Source organism: Hordeum vulgare, chromosome 7H (assembly GCF_904849725.1).
Source record: "Hordeum vulgare subsp. vulgare chromosome 7H, MorexV3_pseudomolecules_assembly, whole genome shotgun sequence".
Taxonomy (NCBI): domain Eukaryota; kingdom Viridiplantae; phylum Streptophyta; class Magnoliopsida; order Poales; family Poaceae; genus Hordeum; species Hordeum vulgare.
In genome coordinates, this window is record NC_058524.1 from 618,525,094 (window position 1) to 618,540,972 (window position 15,879).

At 44.7% G+C, this 15,879-nt stretch overlaps 2 protein-coding genes across 3 annotated transcripts; one reads left to right on the forward strand and one right to left on the reverse strand.

Annotated features, from left to right (window-relative positions):
- The first annotated feature begins 658 nt into the window (after positions 1 to 658).
- Positions 659 to 1,453, forward strand: LOC123409557 (protein YIPF5 homolog). The gene has a single exon (XM_045102426.1). The coding sequence runs from the start codon at positions 659 to 661 to the stop codon at positions 1,451 to 1,453; it is 795 nt and encodes a 264-aa protein (XP_044958361.1).
- Positions 1,454 to 13,099: 11,646 nt separating this feature from the next.
- LOC123407661 (U-box domain-containing protein 33-like) lies at positions 13,100 to 15,699 on the reverse strand. 2 transcript variants are annotated; one of them, XM_045100847.1, is made up of 5 exons: positions 15,496 to 15,699; positions 15,271 to 15,392; positions 15,057 to 15,178; positions 14,851 to 14,955; positions 13,100 to 14,748 (listed from the first exon to the last, which is right to left on the reverse strand). In XM_045100847.1, exons 1-5 carry the CDS (start codon positions 15,635 to 15,637, stop codon positions 13,422 to 13,424), a joined length of 1,818 nt encoding a protein of 605 aa, XP_044956782.1. In that variant the 5' UTR covers positions 15,638 to 15,699; the 3' UTR covers positions 13,100 to 13,421. The 2 variants fall into 2 exon arrangements, with proteins under 2 accessions (XP_044956782.1, XP_044956783.1); XM_045100848.1 differs by having other exon boundaries at positions 14,851 to 14,951; positions 15,271 to 15,587.
- Between the last annotated feature and the right edge of the window lie 180 nt (positions 15,700 to 15,879).

Sequence of the window (15,879 nt, forward strand, 5' to 3'; positions counted from 1 at the left end):
CGTTGCGACGTTTGATACACACAAAGCATTCCTCCGGTGTCAGTGAGTTATATGATCTCATGGTCATAGGAACAAATACTTGACACTTAGAAAACAGTAGCAACAAAATGACACGATCAACATGCTACGTCTATTAGTTTGGGTCTAGTCCATCACATGATTCTCCTAATGATGTGATCCCGTTATCAAGTGACAACACTTGCCTATGGCCAGGAAACCTTGACCATCTTTGATCAACGAGCTAGTCAACTAGAGGCTTACTAGGGACAGTGTTTTGTCTATGTATCCACACAAGTATTGTTTTTCCAATCAATACAATTATAGCATGGATAATAAACGATTATCATGAACTAAGAAATATAATAATAACTAATTTATTATTGCCTCTAGGGCATATTTCCAACATATTGGAGCTGGTTTTTTGCCCCCAATACCCAAAAAAACAGTTTTTAGGTATTGAGAGCAAATATGGGTATGCTCTTGGAGATGCTCTAAGCATATATATATTTTTTGTACACCCGATGCAACGCACGGGCCCTTTTACTATCTTTACCTATTAATAAAACACGTAGTGCTTCCGTCGTCCGCCGTGGCTGTTTTGCAGAAAAGCCCTGACATTGTACATATTCAACCCGCACTATCAATTTAAGTGGAAAAAATGGTTCAGTTTTACACAAACACCCCTTCTCCCCAGTTCACGGTCGCGAGTCTCCTCTTATCCATTCCGTTTGCTTACTGCCGTCTCCGGCGCCGCCACCCTATCCCCGGGCCCGGCGCCTCCCCGCCTCCCGCCTTCGCGCCTCCCCGCCCCTCCACCTCCTCCGCTGCCAACCCCCTCCCCTTCATGTCCTTCGACATACCCGCTCAGTCCAACTCCACGCCGCCCATCTTCACCGGGCCCATCGGCGGCTCCGGTGCCTCCTTCGAAGACGAGCCGCCGCTCCTCGAGGAGCTCGGCATCAACACGCGCCAGATCTGGCGGAAGACGGTCTCCATCCTCCACCCGCTCCGCTCCGCCGACCCGTCGCTCCACGCATACGCCGATCTCTCAGGGGCCTTCCTGTTCCTCCTATCCTTCGGTCTCTTCCAGCTCCTGGCTGGTAAGTTCCACTTCGGGATCGTCCTCGGGTGGGTCACCGTCGCCTCCCTCTTCCTCTACTTCGTCTTTTCCATGCTCTTCGACGGACACCGCGGCGACCTCGACCTCTACAGATGCGTCAGCCTGGTCGGATACTGTATGCTCCCCATGGTCATCTTCTCCACGGTCTCCCTCTTCCTACCGCGGGGCGGTGGGCTCATCTTCGGGATGGGCATGGGATTCGTGTTGTGGTCTACCAGGGTCTGCACCAGGTTACTAGCAGAGCTTGCCTCCAGCGGCGATGAGCATAGGGGACTCATTGCCTACGCCTTCTGGCTCGTCTACATGCTCTTCTCTGTGCTCGTGATCTTTTGATGTTGTTCTTGAGATGGAAGTATGCTTTCATAAACTCACCATATCATGCTAACAATTATCTAAATTATTGTTGTTATCAATTCGGCTATGCTACTTCACAAGTATAAATTTGATAGTGAACAAGAATACACTAGATCGAATAATAAACCCCCAACACAACTATGATTCATGGAGTTCATAAATTGATCCTTAATTTTTACATTTTATAGTGAATAATCCTACATAGAGATTGGTTTAGGAGAGCCAGTTTTATTTTGTTTTTCTTATAAGAATATGCAAAGAACATCTGATTGGATGATATTATTGAGAATGTTGCAATGCTCTTTTTTACTTATGCTTTTGAAGTTTGCAATTTATTTGAAAAGTTATTCTTTACTGCCTTAGTTCCCGTAAATGACTACCTGTACTTTAATGTACAGTCAACAAGGTTGTGAGGATGGATGGTAAGGTCGGCCCCACCGTAGGCCAAATGCAGAATATGGTTGTGGCACCGGTGCCGCAGCATTACTAGAGTGGTGCCAAATCCAAAAAACTGGGTTGCTCTAATGCCAAATTGATTGACGGAATGAAATATGATTTCACTCCTATCCCCAACAATCGTCGATAAATTGGTTGATCTTTTGATTGGCCACTACTAATTGGTAGTTGGCACTCACGAGAGGGTGCCGTTGTAGCTGGAGGTCACCGTGACGGAGGAGAACTGAAGAAGTCATTGTCCTTGAAGCTCACCATGCTCAGCTCGCTGCTGATGCTCCTCCCCAGGTCCAGGGTGCCATTGAACGCGCTGCCGTCCAGGATCCTGCAAAGAGGCCTTGCCAAATTCGCCACGGAACAGAAAAGGTTTTTGCGCGAGTTTACACTTGCTGCAGCTGCGGGCTGCTGAACAGCCTCATCGGCACCGTGCCGTAGAGTCTTCCAGATTGTATGATCCTTGGTTTGGCATCACAATACAATTACAATGTCAGAATTAGCCATCCAAGCATATGTACTGTGAAGTTGCAAAGTTATTTCAGGGGAACTTACAGAGCCGTGAGTTGTGGCAACTTCCAAAACCACTGTGGGCTCGGGGAAGAATCAACTGTGTTGTTACCTATCTAGCAAAAAGGACTATTTCTGAAAAAAGAAGCTTCGCTGTTGGCTGGCATATCTGGTGATAGTTTTACCTATCTAGCAAATGAAAGGGCTTCTCGTAATTCAATAAATAAAGACCAACTGGGTCAATTACATATAGTTGGTTGTAAATGACATTTAGTTTCTAGCTTACAACGAAATCTAGACATGTACTCTTTAACAATATTATGTGCTTGATTATGGTCCTATGTATTGGTTGAGATTATCATGTTGTTTACTGCCTATATTTTTTCTTGCCTAGACAGTCAACAAGCAAACAAGATAATAAAAATCCAGGGAAAGCAAACCTCAAGGTATAAATGTTTGGGTGCATAGTTCAGCTTGCTTTTTAGTCTGAACCGCTAGCTTGTGTAAACTGAGGTGAGTGGGCTGGAACAATGAAGTGTGGATGGGAGGGAACCGGTGCCGTTACAAAAGCCAAGTAAAACATAATTATTCAAAAGAGCAAATAGCGACAAGATTCAGGAAAAAAAAATGGAAATTTACATTTATGTGAGCATAATAATTCAGAGTGGAAGCATATGTTGCTTAGTGAATGCAATTGCATCTTGAAACCATGTTTGAGTTTACTTGGAAGGCTCTTTGTTTACGAGGAAAAAGAAGGCCCAACAAATACTGGAAATGTGATCTGGAGAAAGCTTACCTACTAAAAAGGGAGCCTGAATGGTGGGACGATTTGTTGGGGATGAATTAATTATGTTTGACCCAGTGAGATGCACAAATTGATTTCCTGGCATACTGTGACCATGCATCATCGGATAGCCATTGCCCCCACCAGAAATGGATGGGCTTAATTGGCTAAATTGTTGGTTAGCAGTATTTGCTGCAGCTGAGACTCCATAAATTGGAACTTATTGCTGACCAACATATGGGTTTAATGTACCCTGCAAAGAGACATTTTTTAGAATAAGTTAATCCTTAGTATGACCTATGTTCCACAAGAATACTGAAGTGCACATGTTCACACTTTAACCTGTGGATAGATGTATTCAGTCCCATATGCGGAGTAACTGCAAAAAAGAAGAATATGAACTGAATGTACTTCTTATGGCTTCCAAACAGTGATATTTTGCTCCATGAACATAAGCGAATGTGTTGGTTTGATCATTTCAAAGGAACAGAGGAAATAGTGGGAGTGGGGACAGATGATAGATGGGGACAAGCATATGAAACTCCTTCCATCCAAAAATAAATGTCCTACATTTAACATTATAATTGACATTTATTAAAATTAATGCCGTATAAATGATAAAACAAATAGATTCTGCATTTTTTTAACCCGGTGCAACACACGGACATTTGTACTGGTCTTTACAAAGCCCCTATAGTAATATACGTGGGAACAATGGCACGGATACGCATGTTGCTGGCACGTCCATCCGGCCGGTTGTTATGATCCTGCTGCGTACGCGTTTAAGTTTAGAGTCAGAGATAGAGTTTGTCAACAACTAGAGATAGACTCCTAGCTAGTTAGTAACGATTTTGAGGTTCGACCCTGAATTCCTCAGCTCTCGCCCAAGTAACACACGCGTGGCAACCTACCTAGCTACTCTTCTCCGTCCTCGATTTGTCATCGTTCCTCCGCAGCAAAGGGTTCGCTTGGTACCATGACTAACATCATCTCCCACGAGCCGTCGAACAGCTGTTCAACAGAGACCAGCAATGGCAAAGGGCAGCCGTCGCCGGCGGCGCACCTTGATGACGATGGCGACAAAGTCTTTCAGGTGCGTACGTGGGCTATATATATATATATATACTTTACCAAGGCCACGTTACCTACCAATTGTTAATGAACGAACGTGTTCATGTGAGTTTGTACTTCCATCAATCCATGCTTGAGCTTGACGATGTTCTTGCATGCAGCACCTGCTGGTCAGCATGATCATGCTTGCATCCTTCAGCTTGTCGACCGGCGATGTATGGACGGGCATGGGCCATCCTCATCATTGGAATAGACTGATCATCACCGCCATCGTCTTCCTCTACTCCACGGTCATGATCAACCTGCTGCTCTTCAGACGCCGGGAACACAAGAAGATGATGCGGGAGCTCCAATCATGCCAAGTGATTGTTATCAGCGCAACCACAGATTGCGTATGTACCGATCCATGCACGGAACCCAAATAACTAACCAATACTCCCTTCCTACCTAAGTAATTGTTGTTGAGACCAACTAATCTAGTTTTCTCCAACAACAATTATTTAGGTATCGGGAGGAAGTACATTTTATTCTGCTAGTCAACACACATGTTCTGATTCTTTAATTGGTTCGTGCAGTTGACATCTGTGTTGATGGCGGTCTCGACGGTCATCATGTTAATTTCCTTGGGGGTCGCCATCTTCGTCTCTCGCCCGGCTTGGTCTGACCTGGCATTCATGGCTTTGATGCTCTCGCTATCAATGGGTTTGATATTTCTTTACCTCAAACTTGAGGAATACGAGAGGAAGAAGAAGCTTGAGGAAAAAAGTGAGAATGCCTCAAATCTCGTCTAGTTCCAGCGTAATTGCATGTAAAATACAACTGCTTATGCCCTGTTTGAAACCACAATATATTATGATAATCTGGATTATGAAGATAGATTATATAATCTAGTTTATAAAAATAATCTAGGTGGGTATGTTTGGAGGTCAGATTATATAAAATATAATTCAGGTTTTACATTGCATAATGAACTGTCTGTCCTCTCTTTTTTTTTTAAAAAAAAAGAGAAGGATGACGGTGGTAGAAATGTAATTATCTTTAACTTTACAAGGGTAATGGGTCATTAGCAATTCATAATCTGATTTTAGCTGGGATAGAGTAGATTATGAGTTTTTAATAATCTGTCAATCTAGTTTTTATAATCTACATCATAATTTGTCTTGTTTGGAGACATAATAAATGATAAAAACTGGATTATATAATCTGGGTGGTTCCAAACAGGGCCTTACTTTGGTTTATTTTAGTATAATAAGTACTATGTACCTCCGCCCGGGTTTAATTGGACTTTTCGTATTTTGGGTTAGAATTTGATCATCTATGAGACTAAAATAATACAAAGTTTAGGATGTGTCTAGGACGAATTTAGATGTCACATCTAAGGACAACATCATATATTTATATTATAGGGAAACATTTGTAGTTGGTGGGCCGGTTGAAGTTTTCAGCCCCTCGCGTCGTTGTGTGCATCTGATCCCTCTCATCATGGTCGTGCGCAGGCACTGCTGCACGCCTGTCACGTCTTTTGGGACCCATCGGCCATTGCCTAGCAAGCTCGCGCACCGCCGTCCGGCCCCTCGCCCCCATGGACACGCCCGTTGCAATGATGACGCCCTTCCTCATGGCCGCACGCGGCGAGGCCGAGCAGAGCCATTGTCACATCTAAGGATGACATCGTATTTTCATTATAGCAGAACGTTTGTAGTCGTTTCGGCCGGCGCATCGCGTGTGTCTGATCCCCTTCGCTAAGGTCACGCGCAAGCACTGTGGTCGCCCCCCTCGCGTTCCCCCGCACAGGAACTGCTGCGTGCTTTGCGTGCCTATTGCAACCTAATGACCACCGTCTAGCGAGCTCGCGCATGGCTGCTCGGCCCCTCGCCTCCCTGGACACGCCCTTCGCCATGGCAGCGCCCTCACCATGGGCGTGCGCGATGAGGCCGAGCACCACGTGCTTCTGACCAGCATCGGAGGAGGGGCACGACATGCGGAGCAGGATCTCATCCACTACATCATAGAACGCCTCCCGAAAGGGAGCCGCGGCAACTATGGCCAGTGACGAGCGTGGGAGCTCGACGGAGCAACAATACACTACTATGGAAAAGCATAGCAGTAGCGCAGGTTTTCCCGTAGGAGTAGCGCAGGTGTCTGCGCTACTGCTACGATGCTACATCTAACTTTTATAGCCCGCGCTATTACTAACGTAAAATAACAGTAGCGAGCTTTTAAGACCCGCACTACTACTATTAGTTTAAAAAACCAAAAAAAATATCTCGATCTCGTGCATGCTGTTAATGGTGTCAATGGTTCGATCCAGCGATCACAGGGGTCGTCGGAGGTGCGGACGGGCAGCGGCAAACCAGATCCGGAGATGACTATTGGAGAGGGACCGGATCCAGGGCAGAGCATGACGAAGGTGTGAGGATCCTCTTCGCGGCCAAGGCAGAGAGCTCCTGGTTGGCCATGTCGACGACTTGCACAGGCATGGGCATAGGAGGTGAGTAAAACTTGAGGAAGATGGAGAGGGAAAAAAGAGAAATAAGGGAAAGAGGAAGAAAATGGAGGGCACATCTGGGCTCGTCGCCGGTGGTGAGGTGCTCTATCGTCGTTGTGGCATGGAGACGAGGGGGAAGACGGACGAGCTCCTGGACGCTAGCAACGTGAGGAGCCGGCCTCGTTTGGCGCCATGGAGGAGTACGTGTGCTTGGGCATGAGCACCATGGGAGAGGCTATGGAGAAGGGGGGAGAGTGAGGGAGAGAGGAGGGATTCGGCCGAGGCTATGGGGACTTCACCTACCTTGTACTTAGTAGTAGCGAGGGGTATAAACCTGCGCTACTACTATCAACTTAGTAGTAGCGCGGGTTTATACCCTCGATACTACTATGGCATGTGTCGGGTGAGCACGGTAGAGACCACTTTGTAGTAATGAAGGGGTATAAACATGTGCTACTCCTATCAACTTAGTAGTAGCGAGTGTCGCGCTACTACTAAATAGCAGTAGCGACGGTTTCCCTAGTAGTGGTAGCACCTAGGAAAATGGTTGTAACAAATTCCATCGCCGGTTGTAGAAAATACCGACTATGGTTGCAGCAAAACGGTGTCATCGTCATCGTGGGGTGCAGCGAGTCAAGAAGGTTTGAAGCTTTTTTTCAACGCGAGTTGTAGATTTTGTAACCGCCGGTTGCAGCTTTTCGTTTGTCGTCCATGGCTTCCGTCGTCTCTATGATTGAAACTTTTTCGTCGGATGAAGTTTTTTTCATCACCGGTTGTAACTTTTCTTGCTTGTTAATAGCTTCCATTGTATATGGCTTCCAACTTTTTTCATGGCCAGTTGAAGCTTTTTTTCGTCACCGATTGCAGTTTTTTTTATCGTCACTTACAGCTCTAGGCATCTTCCCCCGATGTTCAATTTTTGTTGCAAGCCTTAGGTGCGTCCTACGAGCTTTGCATCACAAGGGATGAGTGGCAGTGATCATGCCGGCAAGCTTATGTCGTCGCCACTAGAGATAGAACGATCGCCACAAGGAGCCGCAACTGCAGGGTGCAGATCTTGGATGAGGTCAGCCGATGATGAGGACAACGACTAGGACGTCCGGCAAGGGTGGCCTACGAAGGTGGCGAGCAGAGACGAAATGGCAGGGCACGGGTGCCATGGATTTTCCCGTGTTTCCCACATCGATGACGAGTGGGGTGGGGGGAGATGTGCGGCTCGCATCGGGCGGATGTCTGCGGTTGTATTGGACGGTTGGGGGCGACTTGCCCAAATTTGGGTCGGCGCGCACGCGGCTAGCATTGGCCTATATTATAATCATGTTTCACCTCTTGTATTTCTTTAGCGGCTCCTTGCTTTACCTATGGGAAACTCCTAACTCCTGCGCCTTGCGGTAAATTGTCGCCGTTTCGCACAAGTAGGGGCGCCAGCGAAGTGACTCGGCCGGCCTAGTTAACCAGCTCGTATTTCTCACTCCTCCTTTTCCCCATATTTTGCTTTTTATTGACATATTTTCCTTTTTTCCTTTTTTTCTCTTATTCTTTATTCTCTTTTTTCTTTCCCTTTCTCTTTTCTTCTAAAAGGTTACTGATTTGTTTTTTTTTTAATTTCTGAATCTTAAACAACTTTTGTATTTACAAACAAAAATTATAATTGGAAATATTTTGAATTTCTGAAGTATTTTTTAAAACAGAAACATTTTTTGAATAGGTGAACAATCCTTGAAACTATGATTTTTTGTTTGAAAACTGGTAGATTTTTCGAAATTCTGATACATTTTGAAAATACAAACATGTTTTTGGAATTACGAATGCTTTCAAAATTTAATATTCAAATTTGTAAAATGGGAAATTTATCGAATTTCTGAAAATAAGTTTTAAATAAACAAACATTTTTGGAAAATATAAACAATTTGTTAGTCTATGAAGGAATTTGTAAATACGCGCATTTTAGAAACAAAGAATTTTATTTTCTAGAAAAGAACATTTTCTGAAATTTGTGAACAATTTTTGAAGTGTCATCATTTTTGAACTTATGTACACTTTTTAAAACAGGAACTTTTATGAAAAGTCAATCATTTTTTAGAAACTGAAGAACATTTTATAAAATTCCCAACCTTTTTCAAATCCTGATTTTGTTTTTGAATTGGTGAACCAAATTTAAAAATGTTTTCAATTTGTGAACAAATTTTTAAAAAGAGAACATTTTTCGGTGAAACAGGAACATTTTTTGTAAAAATGTAAAAATTAGACATTTTTGAAAATTTGACTAATTTATGAAAATAGGAACCTTTTTTGAAAAATCTTGCAGTTTTTTTAATATGAGATCAATTTTTGGAACGCAAACATTTTTTTAAATGTGGACACATTTGGAAAGCAAGCTAATTTTTTGCAATTTCTGATTATTTTGGAAGCATGAACATTGAAATATAAATTGCGAATACACATTTCAACACCATAACAGTTTTTAGAAATCAAAATAAAAACTCTAAAATGTCAAACAAAGAAATAGGAAATGAAAAGAAGTGAAGGAAAGAGATAAAAACGAAAACTAATATTTTTTAAAGAACATTTGTTTAAAATCTCAATTTATTTTAAAATATCAAACATTTTTTTTAATTTATAATTTTTTTGTAGTGATGATGTTTTTGGAAAAACATTAATTATTTGAAATTTAGAACATTGTTATAAAAGCAAGAACATTTTCTGAATTTCAAGAACAATTTTCAAACATGAATTAAATATAGAAAAAAATTAACGGAAACAGGAAAACAAAGAAAAAAAACGGGAAAACCAAAAAACCTGTTCAGGAGAACTCCTGGAAGGTTTCCAAACCTTGTGACAACCGAATCTGGGCTGGCCCAAGTCTTCTCGGGGATGTGCGGAGCCTCGTTCATCGGGCGAAAATGCGGCGAGGAGGGTTTTTCGTTTGTCGCTGCTAGTTGTCAATTGTCGCTGTTGGTTATCTTGCCTCTGTCTATCGGCGAGCACCAAGGCCCATGGCCCATCCACAGCAGCAGAAGAAGTAGCATGAGCAGCGGGCCTCTGCCTTTTTCCATGCCAGCTCTGCGAAAAACGAGTTGATGCTAGGATTAGTCCCTTGGTCGCTAATGCACATATTTGTGTGACTTACGCTGGTCATAGTGGGATAACGTATCTAGCAATATAGCACATTTCGAGAAGAAGAAAAAATTGCTTATGTGTCTTGTAGTTAATGAGATAGACGTTTAGAGTAACATAATATGTTATTGTGACATATTGAAAAAGGCTTTCATTCTGTTTTATATATAAGCCTAGTCATAGTGAAGAGTAACTTAGACTAGTAACATGCATATGTTACTATTTTAACTTACTACATGTACAGCAGGGAGTAACATATGTGTGCAGTCATGCAACACTTCATTTATTTGATTGTAGGCTCATCTTATCTTGGTGAGATAAATACAATATTAGTCATTGTACTTGCCACGAAAGCTCGCTTTAGTCCTCGTACTTGCAAGCGCAGAGTTTGCACGCTGCGGTAGTTGACTCAGTTTAGTCCTAAATCAGCCAAGGCGAGTGAAAAACCGCTAACAAGGACAACCGCGTAGACAGAGGGTTAGTGCAGGCTTTCTCCCACTTGTTTTTTTTTTATAAAGAGGCCTTAGTTTTAGACCACGGGTGTTTGTGTGGTTCTTTTATTGGTTCAATAACCTTTGTTCTCATTAAAGGAAACTAGCAAAATGGCCCGTGCGTTGCCACGGAAGAAAAAAAAACATAATCTCCAATGATGGTGACCATATTATGTTCACATATCATCGCTTGATTTAGAAATTTTGTGCACAAACGCAAGAAAATATTTCTTCTTTTAAGTTTATTCACAAGTTGAAGCCATCTTTACATTTTCAAAAAATATATATCATGGTTGTCAAAAATCTTGGAAACTCAAAGATTTATTCTGAATTTCAAGAATATTTTTTAGAAAACATACAATAATAATCCGATCCTTTCAACGGTTAATTCTTTAAAATTCATACATGTATATTGTCACAAAGACTTAAGAAGCATTAATGTTTAACTACATACATTAGATCTTTCCTGAACAATTTTACAAATATGGGAACGATTTTAAAATCGAGAACATTTTTTACAATTTACAAACATTTACTAAAAATCGTGAATATTTTTTATATTTCGAACGGGTTTAAATATTTTCTTTTGAATTGGCCACCAATTCAACAAAACACGAACATAATTTTTGATGTTGGAGGATTTTATTTTAAATTCACAAAATTTTTTTGAAATGCATGAAGTTTTTCTGAATAAACAAACATTTTTATAAATCAGTAATATATTTATTAAATTCATGGACATTGTTTTGGAATTTGCAAAAAAATATAAAAATACGGCGCTTTTTTTGAATCCTATTTTTAATTCAAAATAAAAATTCATCAGCGTTTTAATCCAAATTCCTATTTTTTTAATATGCAAAAGTTTTTGTAATTCTATATTATTTAAATTATAAATAAACAAAAATGGAATGGAAATTTTAAATAAAAAAGAAACTATCAAAACAGGCATTAGCTATTTTTAAAATTTTAGGACATATTTTCAATTAGAAAGTATTTTGTTATATGCATTTAATAGTTTTTAATACATGGAATTGTATCTGAGATCATGGACTATTCTTATTGTACAAAGATTTTTATAAAATTGCAAACATTTTATTGTATATGCGAGCATTTTTTACAAAACTCCGAGCAGTTTTTGAAGTCACAAACATTTTAATTTTTGAAATATATTGATTTATAATTTTCAGTTTATTAAAATTTTAAAGATTATTTAAAGTTCTAAATTATTTAAAATAAAAAAATAAAATGGAACTGAAAATAAATAAATAAACGTAACTAAAAGCAGGCGCCTGTGCATGGGCCGGCCCATTCAGTGTGCCGGATATTCTACAGCGTGCAGAGTGTAATATAGGAAGTTTTTACATGGGCTGACCCAGTCCAAGATTTTTCGCTTTGTGAAACATTTTATATTACTTACCGGTGGCATGATGGGTAATTTATGCAAACTTTAGAGGTAATTTTCAAGACGGACGACCAGAAACCGAATTTGCTTTATTATTAGGGAGAGATACTTATGTATGTCCCTCGTCCTAACGTAGTTTACTAATAGCAGTGGTCGCCGGTCCAAACAACATGAGAGGAAGGCCTTCTAGGTCGAAGTTGTCGCTGTCAATAGAGGTCATGTCCGGTGTCTTGTCCAATCCATGTTTGAGGTTCCGGTCAACCTACCGGAGAGATGAATCCACCACTTGCATCCAACCTATGGCTGAGGCCGGCGTGGCCACAGGCTTCGAACCACTGCTCCATGGAATCTCTTTTCCCCTATCAATAGTCCGGCGCACCGGCGGAAATCCCATATGTACCCGGTCAACATGTGATCAATCTCACCTTTAAGTCGGTAGCTGAACGATGATGTGGTTAGGCTGCGATCAAGACCAAAATCGTAACTATGATAACAATTGATCCAACAGTATAGTAAAACCAAGCCTCTTTATTAAGTGCATAATTTCTAATCCTTCTAATCTTCAAGCGCATTGAATTCATCTTGATATTTAATTTCATCTTCTCTTCTTTAATTCTTTTTAAATTTTCTTTCAAATACTCATTCTTTTTCAACTAAATTTAACTTCTCGACAAGAGGGTCGGATGCAATTTCCGTTTCACACACCTTCTAGATAAAAATATCTATGTCAACTTGATGGCCATAATTTTCATATAAACGAGACATGCAACAAATAATTATAAAGAGAATATACCACATCCGAATCATAAACCGAACGAGGGCCGAAGGGACGGATATCAAGACCATGACACTAAGTATAACAAAATCATACAGGTAAGAAAACTATATGAATCATACAAAAATAAGTTTTTTTGGAATAAAAAGGATTAGAACAAGAGGATCACCAAGGTGGAGCCATCGACGGGACGGTGCGGACGATCGACGCTGGTTAGGACGGAGACGGGAAGGCACTAAGTAAACCACACCTACACATATGCAAACTAAGAAGTTAATTTAAGCCCAAATTGCATACAAATTAAATAAACTCTCACATAACTACTCCCAAACTAAAAATCATAAATCACTATAATTATAGAGCATTGCACGAGTCGATCTAGCAATGAGAGTTGAAAGGACAAAGTTGTTAACCTTTGTGAACACTTGAAGAGATGGGGTGCCTCAAATCTTCACAAATCTTGATGAAAATTGAAGGGTGAGCTCAAGCATGGGGAAGAACAGAGGAGAGAGTGAAGAAAACAGAGCAATGAGCTCGGGCTGGACGAATGGGTTTATATAAAAAACTCTTTAGTTCCGGTTTGTATAATGAACCGGGACTAAAGGTCCACATATAGCCTCCGTTTGTGATGCTAAAGGTGCTGATGGAGGGGCCAGCCTGACAGAACACTAGAACCGGGACTAATGGTCATATTAGTCCCGGTTTAAATTAAAGAGTCACACGGAGGACCTCTTTTCTAGTCGTGATGGCCGGCTGAATGCCAAGCTGAGCAACACCAGCACCTCAATACATGATTCTCGTCTCAAAACAATCATTGGTTACAGATGTTGTGCCACTGCCACAGTGCCACACACTGCGTCGACTACCTGATGGACCTGCTGCTGTTGGCTCTCAGATTGCTTTGATCCTGATTATTATCTGGCAGATGAAGCAGGACGAGCCGCGCGACACCGCCATTAGACGCCTCCTTCTCCGACGATGACAACAGAGACGAAGACCACGTCCTGCCCGGTGCGGCGTCCATCGCGGCCTCCAGCACGGCGCGCGCCTCCTCGAGCAGCTCACCGGCGGGGCGACACGGCGTTCGGCCGTCGCTCACGGCGCAGCACCTCAGCCCGAGGAGCGCCACCTCCGTCGCCAGCTCCGTCGGCCAGCCTCCCGCGCTCGCGTCCACCACCTGGTGCCAGGACCTGCCCCTGCCAGCGTTGGCCTCCAGTGCCGCCTTCTTCGCCCAACGCGCCGGCAAGCCCGTGACCAGCCGGAGGAGCAGCAGGCCCAGGGCGTGCACGTCGCTCTGCGGCGTCGGCTCCCCCGTCGCGAGGTACCTCTTGTCCACGTACGCCAGCGCCTCGCGGCCGGCCCGCTGCTGCTCCGCCTGCGCCATGAGCCCGCGCACGCCGAGGTCGGCGAGCTTGCTGCCGGAAGGGCGGTGCTCCTCGTCGTCGAGCAGGAGGATGTTCGCCGGGCGGACGTCGCCATGCACCGTCTTCGCGGACGAGTGGAGGAAGGCCAGCGCGGTGCAGACCTGGTATGCCACGCGGCACCGCGCCAGCCACGGCAGCGGCGGCGTCCCGTCGCCTCCTTGCTCGAGTCGGTCCTCCAGGCTCCCGCCCGGCACGAGCTCGTGCACCACGGCGCGCGCCTCGGGGCACGCGCCGACGAGCTGCACGAGGCCAGGGTGCCTCACCTTCGCGATGGCCTCAACCTCACGAGCGAACCGCGCCTCCCCGACGGCGACATCCGGGGAGATGACCGTGACGGCGACGCTCATGCCGCGCAAGCTTCCTCTGTACACGCCGGCGCGGCCAATGCCGGCACTGCCGATCCTGGCAGACTCGTCGAAACGGCCTGTCGCCTCCTCCAGCTCCGGCAAACCGAGCCGCAAGAAATCGACTCCTTGATCACCATCCACTGCGGCGGGCATGGGCTCCTCCGCAGCTTCAGGTGGCCGGCGAGTCTGTTGATCCTCCATCTCGCTCGCGTCACCCTGATCAGATCGAACGGACTTCTCGCCGTCCAGAAACGATTTATCGCGCTGACACTCCATGCCGGCCGGCTCGGCGCCACCACCGCCGTGGCGGCTCGACGAGGATTTCGATGTCGAGCCGTCGTCGGAAGCAGTTGGCCGGGGGCTGGTGCTAGCCGTGGATGGCTCTCCTCTGCTCATAAGCCCCTCGTCGCTGGCCTCTCTGCACGCATCAACGGACGAACAACATGAGAATGTGCTTCTTCATTCAGTCAAATACGCGAAGATCGCTGAAAAGTGTCAATTTTCCAGACAGAGTACGTACCTGGTGCAGATGAGCTTGCCTTTGCAGACGAACCAGATCCTGCAAGATGGGTTGGCCATGAGCTTGACAGCGGCCGCCTTCTTGGACTTGGGCGCCCGCATCTTCCTGACAAGAACGGAGCATCCATCACATTGTCCGCACGCAGCAACACGCACGCCGACTGTAACGTGCGAGCTCGCGGTAACCACACATACACACATACATACCTCGAGTAGGCCCGGTCGGCGGCGGCGCCCATGACGAGCTCGGCGACGCCATGGTCGGCGACGAGCCGCACGAGGCCACCCGGCAGGTCGTCGCCGGACACGATGAGCTTGCGCGCGTCGACCTGCAATCATTGCGCTCGATATATAGGTAGGTCAATCAGTTGAGTGCCGAACTAATTAATTTGCTGGTGATGAGAGAGACTTGTGAACAAACCCGGTGTGCTTTGCAGATGTGGAGCAGGTGGTCGAGGGCCTCGCTGGCCTCGTCCTCCTCCCACTTCCTGCAGGCGGCCACCATGGCCGCCCCCACCTGGCTCGCCGGCACCCACGCCCCCACTGCATCCATCCATCCATCCATCCACCGGATATTATACCAGGATGAGATGCAAAGATGCTTGCTCCATTAACTTGGCACGAGTAAGTAAACACAGGAGCTTACTCATGTTGATGCGGTGCGGCGGGCGGTGGACGTGGGCGAGCACGAGGCGGCGGCCGGGGAAGTTGGCCAGCACCCACCGCAGGTTCGCCTTCCAGTTCCACTGCTCCTTCCCCACCGCGCAGTACACCTCCTCCTCCTCCATGCACCTCTTTCCAACCGAGCTTTCTTGCTCTCCTCAATGGCACTGGCACTGGCAGGTCGAGATGATCGACGCGGGATGGAAGAAGAAGCCAGCGAAAGAAATAAGGAATCAGGGGAGAGGAGAGGAGTATGTAGTGTGTACGTAATCCCGTTGACCAGTTTTTATTCTTTTTGTACGGGGAAGTTGACTGGTCGCTATTCGGAAGGCCGTACGTACAAGGGAAGGGATGGGATGGGATGGGA